The following is an 8,517-nucleotide window of genomic DNA, read 5'->3' as shown; positions in this document are numbered from 1 at the left end:
ACTCACTTTTCTATGAGATAATCTTACTTCAATCATATGTGAATGAAATTTATAGTAAGTATTTCTTATATGGATAGTTATGCTAGTATGTATACTAAACTTTGATTGTATCCTTCCTTTGAATACAATTATTTCAATGTTACACTCAATACTACATTAATTATGAAGCACATACATGATATGACCATATTTTATTTTCCTCTAGATATATGATATATCATATGATCGAAGTATCTAGATATAGCAAAATCATAACAAATCATGTGAATTATGGTAATTAAATTTAAAAAAATAGTAAGTGTATATGTCAAATCAACATACATGACATAAAAGATGAATCATGGAGGTGATCAACCACTAATGTGATCAAGAACATACAATGAACCGCAATAATACTTATATGATATCTCATCATCAAAAAAAATTAATAGAGAAATCTCATAGGAATAAGTTGTATAATCTTTGTCATTGATCATCCTTATGAAAATATTTTAATGAAATTTACTATTAAAATAATATATATACAAGTTCTTTCAATGAGTTCACATATTTCATAGTAGGAATATCATATCTATGATGTGTATTAGCATTTCTCTAGCATGATTAGGAAATGGATTTTAAAATAAACTTTGACTTGAGGGATAAATTGAATGGTTGACCCCACGAGTTACCCACCAAGTGAATCATACTATTTTCTATCAATGTATACTTCATGTTTCAATAAAATGCATTTTTGAGTAGTGAGAATTAACTTCCCATATTTATTATCAATATGTAAGCCTACACTACAATATACTATGTTGATAAGTTGAAGAATAATAAAATAACATGGATTGAAAATAGGTAGATTTGAAGGATTGAAAATATTGTGCAAAAAAAATTCTCTTATTATTATTGCAACCTATAATACTATAAATTCTAAAACTGAAAGTGTTAATATTTTAAAATATTAAAAAATTTGAGCCATAATCAAGCACATTAGAAGTAATTGAAACTTCTATTGAATTTTTTATATATTAAAAAGCAGCCAAAATAGTGGTTGGCCCAAAGATAGAAAAACAAGGCTAAAGATCAGTCAAAAGTCATTACCATATGATTAACCAACCCCCTTTCTTAATACCAAAAACCCCCACATTAAAATGTTCCTATACCTAAACTTGCACTACAACTATCAACTAACATATTGTCATAATTATACAAAAACTTTACCCTCTTAACTATTCTAGGCATAAACCAAGTCTAGAAATTAACATAATAAGCCCCATGGGCCAAACAATAACCAATAAACATAAACAACAAAAAGAAAAACAAGGGACCAGGAGATAACTCTCTGTCTTTTGGTTGTTCTGGTTCTCTAGTAGAAGTTGCAACCAATCATCTACCAAGAAGCCATACAATGAGTGGGTGATCTCCATTCCCTTAGTGTCCTTTCTCTCTTCCTTATTGGCCTACAAAAGATGGAGGGTGGTTGTAGCATAATACATCACATGGATAGAAAAATTGACCACCCTGTCAAACTTGTCCTCAAGGTCCTTGTTCTTTTTTATTAAGCTAGTAATGGACTCCTCCAACTTGAAAAAATCATGATTAACTGGGGCATGATTTTCAGCAGTGGCCAGTAGCACATTATTATCCTCATTTTGGTTGTCACCTCCCACGGACTTGTCATCCTAGACCTTCTTATTATTCTTGATCCCCTAATTTTGATCTTCCAAGTTTAAAACCCTAACGTGGGAGGTAGTTCAGTCCCTTAATTTTGAACTTCCAAATTTAAACCCTAATGGGGAAGGTAACTATCCCCTGATCACCCATATCCCCCCCATTCCTATAATTAGGGGTGTTGGCCTCAGTTTTGAAAGTATCCAGCACCCAAGAAGGCATAGGATTCTCATGACCCTTCATTAGTCTCCTAATTCTTGTCCTCACTAGTCATCCCCTCATCATCCTGTTCACCATAGTTTCTCCTAATGGCTTTTCTTTTAGATGTAGGGACTCATTTCTTTCTAGAGTTGTGCGTAGAATCAAAACTAGTCAACTTTTCCTTACCAGGAGTTGTAGACGGCTTCTTGTCCCTTGGTCTTTTCTTTGACCTGTGGATTCCCTTTGTAGCCATATCTCTAGTAATTTCTACATCCAACACCTCCATTTTATCCACCTTAACCTTCCTAATAGTAGTAGAGTGCACCTTATCATCCTATATTTTTTAAGAAAGGGACGAAGTCTAGGCAACCTCAATAATCTTGAGTAGGGAAGGGATCGAGCTAGGAATGTGAGGGTTAAGACCCTTGTAAAACTTAAACAAATGAAAAATTAAGGCTTGATGGTATATGGTGTAACTCTTTCCTTCTTTGTTTTTGCATACATTCTAAACATTATCCTTCATAGAATGCATGATCACATTCTAACCTTCTATTCAATGTTATTTGCATTATCACATATGTTTGAAAGAGAAGAAAATATATAATCACTTATATATTATCTTAGATTGGTAACCACAATCACTTAATCCTTAACTACAAACTTGTTTATGAGAAATAGTAGGTTTTAAATACTCTATGCTAAAATTCAAAATGATTTATTTTTTAGTTCTACAAAACAATAAAGAGATCATGAGGTAAAGAGAAGATCAATCAATAAAAAAAATTTAAAGGTATATGTAAGCATAATAGTGAATTTTACTTTTGGAAAAAAAATTTAAAAATATAAAATTATGCCCAATCTCATCTAGATTTGATCTCGGTGACCTTAAATTGAAGCGCTTTAGTAATCATACAATCTTATAATGTACCTTCTAGCATGAGAGAATTCAATAAAACCTCCTTATAAAATTCTATATAAAGGTAGAGAAGTAGCTTTTGAAATATGTAGAAGGGATTCAGTCAAATTGCATTAGATAAAACCTACTAGTGTAGCACACTCATAATAGCCTCCTATAAATGTGTTATAATTTTAGAGGACAAAAAAGTAATATCATAATCTACAGTTAAATCCAATTGTGAATTTATTAAAACTTAACCTTTTAAAAACATGTAGCCCTAAAAGATTTAACTTTCTAAAAAGTGTAGTGTTTAATGTAAAATAAATATAATATTATTTTTAACATTAAAAGATAACAAATAAAAGATATTCTTATGATGCATAGCTAGTTAATTTTCTTTTTGTAATTAGAAGAACACAAGAATATACTAACTAAATAAATGTTTTTTTACAACTATAAATATACATGAACATATTAACACAAGTAATCCTTTTTTGTGTTATAAAAACATGCGAACGTTCTAGTTAAAAAATATTATCAATTTCTTTAAAAAAATATGACACCATCGAATATTTGACTATAATACCAAAACTTTTTTTTTTAAAAGTCACCAACTTTCATGTCCCGTTAATGAAAAAAATTATTTAAATAATCAACCGTTGATGACACTAAATTTGTATTGACTTTATCATTATCGAAATAGATCTTAACTTTTAAAAAAATTCCAAATAAACAAAACACCTTTTTAAATTATTAGTGCAGATTAATTAAAATAAAATAAATTGGATTCACGACGACAATGGCCACCTTCCAACTTCCCGAGGTGTTTAGTTTGTTTCGACAATCAATATTATTTCATTTGAGCTTAGTTAGCGTTCAGAGATATTTCGTATGTCTTCAACCATCGATCGAAACCGTGCACTGACAAAAATGGGGCATCGAAGTCTACCAGTGACAAAATCATGTGGCCAACTTGGCCATATAATTTCAAAGTACAATTGGAACTGCGCGTCGTTTCCAGTGGATTATTTAACCAGTTAAGGAGGAAGACGCGTATCGATCGTGCATATCAGATCAATAGAATTTTAAAATGATTTCTAAGCGTGCTTGACTCTGCCAAAAGATATCCCCAAGTCTTTGAGCTTATCGTGAAAGTCTTACCAGTGCGCTTTGCATGTATTTTGTCTTAAGAGGCGCTGGGCCCATTGTGTTTAATTCAACAGAATCCTTCTTTTTCCTACACAAATCCCGTCAATTGCTATCATGAGAGAAAAAAGAATTATTTTCTGCATCGGTTGACCAGCTTGTGCTTCAAAGAATCTGCAAGTTCTAAGTTTGCTCGCCTTATTAAAATCCTTTCTCCTTGGATAGATGATCAGGCAGTTCCCAAGTAGCTTGGATTTGATTGTTTTTGAAGTCAATTGTGTTTTATGATTCGAAATTCACAGTGGTTCATTATCGGAAAGATCAGTTTTTTATATCAAATCGCCATCAATTTGATATTGACTGAGAATTTCCAATGGTTGGGGTCTGCTATTAACTGAGAATCTCCATTGGTTATGGTTTTCTCTTTGATATCATATATGTTTTCTCTTATATATCAGATCGCCATAAGCTTTGATATTAACTCAGAATCTCCAAAGGTTGATTAGTATCTTTTCCAGATTTTGTATTTTTTTTTGGAGATTGTTGTGATCAGATGTTTGCTTTCTAGAGCTGAAGTTTGTTGTTGCAACTGTTTCTTTCTAGCCTGTGTGTGGCTCTGAAGCATGATTCTATTATTCAATCCCAGTTTTTCAAAGATTGGTTATATCTACTTTGGATTTATTTGATTGGAGATGATCTTCCAAGGTCTTTAATGACAATTTTAAAGGGAAATACTGGTCTTTTTCTGCTAGGATGCTTGTGGTTGAAGTGTTTTTTGTGGTGCTAGTGACGAAATTGGTCTCTGATTGTAAATCTCAATCTGATATTGAATTGGCTGTTTTTCAATTGAGGCCGAGATTTGTTTTTTGGGATTTTTGGTACTTACTACCAGGGTATAGCATGGCTTGAATTGCTGATTCGATTCAGCCAGCCCGCCCTTTTCAGAAGTGGGGCTGATTTTTCATCTCGAGATCTCCAGAGTTCTTCAATGGCGGTTTTCAAGGGATTTGCTGCTCTGTTTTTTGTAGTTTGCTTGTGGTTGAGCTTTGTGTACTCTGTATGTGGTGCAAGCAATGCGATTAGCCTCTCATCTTCTGCAAATCTCATTGGAATCGCAAATGGCAATGCCTCTGAGACGATTCTTCAGACCAAAGATGGGAAATTCGGCTTGAAATTCAATGCTGTGGGAAAATCCTTTCTGCTGGCCATAGTTTTCCTGTTATACAACGAGACAACAGTCTGGTCGGCAAACAGGAACTTTCCAGTTTCTCGCAATGCGACATTAGTGGCAGATGCAGAGAGCAATCTGGTGCTGCGCGATGCGGACGGAAAATCAGTCTGGTCTACGAATTTCACGGGGACATCTAATGTTACTCTTGGCGAAAATGGGAATCTGATTCTGTACAACAGGGGCGGCAGGGTGTTGTGGCAGAGTTTCGATCATCCGACCGATACACTCATTCCAGGCCAAATCGTTAGGGCCCGAACATTTCTGGTCTCCAGCATTTCATCTTCCAATACATCTGAAAGCGCTTACCAGGCCGGTGTGCTACCAGGCGGTGCAGGATTTTTCGCCAATGCGCCTCAGTTTTTGCCCTACGGAATTCTTGAGTACAACCCTCAAAGATTAAACGCTCGAGAAGCCCTCGTCAGTTTGTACAACTCAACCTGCAATCACACAATTGTAGCCTTCTCCGCTGACGGCCTGAAATTGATCTGGAAGCAAGAAGGATCTATTTCCGACGAATGCAGACTAGAAACCGGCGGGAATCCGAATGGATTCTCCATTACCGTCTCGTCGACTTCAGGCGAAGGCTTTCGCTACATCAGAATGGAGACGGACGGAAACCTGAGACTGTATTTGCAGTCGCCGGCAAATCTCATCCTCGAAAAGGATTTCTTCCAAGATTTCTTCACAGATCTGTGCAGACTTCCGAATTACTGCGGGCCTTACGGTATTTGCAGCCAGCCGGGAGCAAATTGCAGCTGTCCCGCATTTCCCCAATATTTTCCCTCTCAGGGCTCCTGCAAACCAAAGAAAAATTTAAGCTGCAATTCGAGCCATGTAATGGTGGAGATCCAATCGATTGATTATTTCCCCAGCCGTTACATGGATCCGCTCAACATTTCATTGGCCGAATGCAAAGCCAAGTGCTTGGCCGACTGCTCCTGCGTAGCAGCCTTTTATTACCAGTCCTCAAGCTCGTGCTTCCTCTACCAGGAGCTTCTGTCAATGAGGGCTTCATCAGATCAAACTCAGCTAGGGTTTCTCAAAGTCGAAGGTGAATCTGAAAATATATCTTCAAAACACAGAAAACGCTTCTGGAGTAGGCCGGCAAATGTAACGGGAGTGGTTTTAGGCGGGGCTTTGCTCATTGCCCTGCTCTTCGTCATCATCCCCCGCCTGAAGAAAGAAAAGCCGCCATTAATAAGCCCCGAACAAGACGACGATTTTTTCAAAGCTCTCCCTGCTCTGCCTCCGAGATTCACCTTCAACGACCTGAAAATAATCACCAGCAACTTCAGCGAAAAGCTCGGATCCGGCGGCTTCGGATCTGTGTACGCGGGAGTCCTCGAGGATCGAACCCTGGTCGCCGTAAAGCAACTGGAAGACACATCTCAGGGCTATGGCGAGTTTCGAACCGAGATCGCCACTCTCGGCAGCCTCAGCCACGTAAATCTAGTACGTCTCCGTGGCTTCTGCGCAGAGGAAGCTCATCATCTTCTCGTGTACGATTTCATGGCGAATGGATCCCTGGACGCCTGGATATTCCCAAAGGACGAAACTAGGGTTTTGCCCTGGCCGATCCGACTCAAAATTGCCATTAATACAGCCCGCGGCCTCACATTTCTTCACGAAGAATCCCGCGAATGCATCGTCCATCTCGACGTCAAACCGGAAAACATCCTCCTGGACGATCAATTTACAGCCAAGCTTTCCGACTTCGGCCTATCAAAGCTCATCGACAGATCTCAACAAAGCCGGATTTTGACCGGAATGAGAGGTACGCCGGGGTATCTGGCGCCGGAATGGCTGATGGAAACGGGCGTGAGCAGCAAAAGCGACATCTACAGCTTCGGCATTGTTCTTCTGGAGGTGATTTCCGGTCGCCGCTGCGTGGATTTGACGTCACCGGCTGACGACTGTTATCTTCCGGCTGCCGCCATTAGAAGGTTCCAGGAAGGAAACTTGGCGGAGCTTCTGGATCCTCGCTTGGAAAGAGGCGAAATTTCGATGGAGGAGGTGAAAAATGTTGTAGCGGTGGCGCTCTGGTGTATTCAGGAGGAGGGCGTGATGAGACCAAAAGCAAGCTCCGTAACGCGTATGCTGGAAGGTCATATGAAGATCCAGGAGCCGCCATTGTTGCCTTTGCAAGCTGCGCTTGCACGGCAGCGGAATATCTGGATCGCCGTTGCAGATGGAAATGCACAGCAGCCATCATCGTGATAAGCAACTTGTTTTTATTTAAGTTTCTGGTCTGTATCTTCTATAGTTTGATTCTGTTGTATTTATATAAGCTTTGTTCTGTTCTGATGGCTCACGCAGATATTCCTCTTATGAGGGACACGAGCTGGTAACGTATTCAATGTATTGTTCTTGTGGCTGGAAGTATATAAAAGGGGATTTTGATTACGCTCTTTTGGTCTATTAATTGTCTGGTTTTTAAAATGTTTTTTTATGATAACTCAAATTTTTGTAAGACCTCGTGGGTGTTTTATTTTCCAATTGATTTTCTGTTTATGCATTTAAAAAAGTTCTGATTATAAAAATCGAACTTTATTCTTAGCAATATGCACACAACTTTCTAATTTATGTTTTATATCTTTTGAGTTAGTTTCTAATCATTGATTTATTTAAATGCAATCTTTAAATTCTTGAGATATGTTAAATTTATGTCATTATATTTATCATTGATCTTTTGGTGAATTTTGGTTTGGTGTTCAAAGGCGTTGTATTTTTATTTTTTGCGGGAAACAAATGTGAAGTTATGGTAGTTATGGTATTTCATTGTGAAAAATCACAATACACCGTTGGAAAAACATGCATTTTCATTGCAAAAAGATACTGCAATATAGACTTCAAAGGTCATGAATGAAGAAGGAAGGAAGCCGCTTCCTCTCGTGAGAAAATTTTTATCCACTTGTTTTGGAATGTCATGTTCTTGCTGATAAAATCACAATTTCATGTTGATGTTTAAAATAGTGTTAATTTTTGTGTTAATTTAATCCCATATCAACATAAAGGGAAAGGATACTTATTTTTTCACATTTTTTAATAAAGCTTTAAAGATATCTTATTATTTTATTTTATCATTTAGTTAGATTTGTAAATTACTTTTTTGTTAATTTTAGTTTTTAATTAAATATTTATTTTTAGTTAGATTTACCATTTTTTAGATTGTATAAATTATTTATATTTAGTTTTCTAATGAATTAGATATAGTTAAATAGTTGATATTTTTACATGTCAATTGCATACTTTTAATTGGAGAGTAATTTATCTTTAGACTTGATATAATTAAGAATAGTTGTCTTGCACTAAATCTAAATCAATAGAAATAAGTTATGTAGTTTCAATCTACAACTTTTTTTTTTATATATAAATTTACTTT

At 36.4% G+C, this 8,517-nt stretch overlaps 1 protein-coding gene across 1 annotated transcript; it reads left to right on the top strand.

The window, feature by feature from the left end:
• Window positions 1-3,783: 3,783 nt before the first annotated feature.
• On the top strand, window positions 3,784-7,538 carry LOC149547680 (G-type lectin S-receptor-like serine/threonine-protein kinase SD2-5). Its single transcript, XM_089791759.1, has one exon. It carries the CDS (start codon window positions 4,893-4,895, stop codon window positions 7,350-7,352), a length of 2,460 nt encoding a protein of 819 aa, XP_089647885.1. The 5' UTR covers window positions 3,784-4,892; the 3' UTR covers window positions 7,353-7,538.
• Window positions 7,539-8,517: the final 979 nt, after the last annotated feature.

This window comes from Cupressus sempervirens, chromosome 7 (assembly GCF_028749045.1).
Source record: "Cupressus sempervirens isolate cs-2001-9-10 chromosome 7, ASM2874904v1, whole genome shotgun sequence".
In the NCBI taxonomy this organism is placed as follows: Eukaryota; Viridiplantae; Streptophyta; class Pinopsida; order Cupressales; family Cupressaceae; genus Cupressus; species Cupressus sempervirens.
The sequence above is the reverse complement of the archived record's forward strand: the minus strand, read 5'-3'. Positions and strand labels throughout refer to the sequence as shown.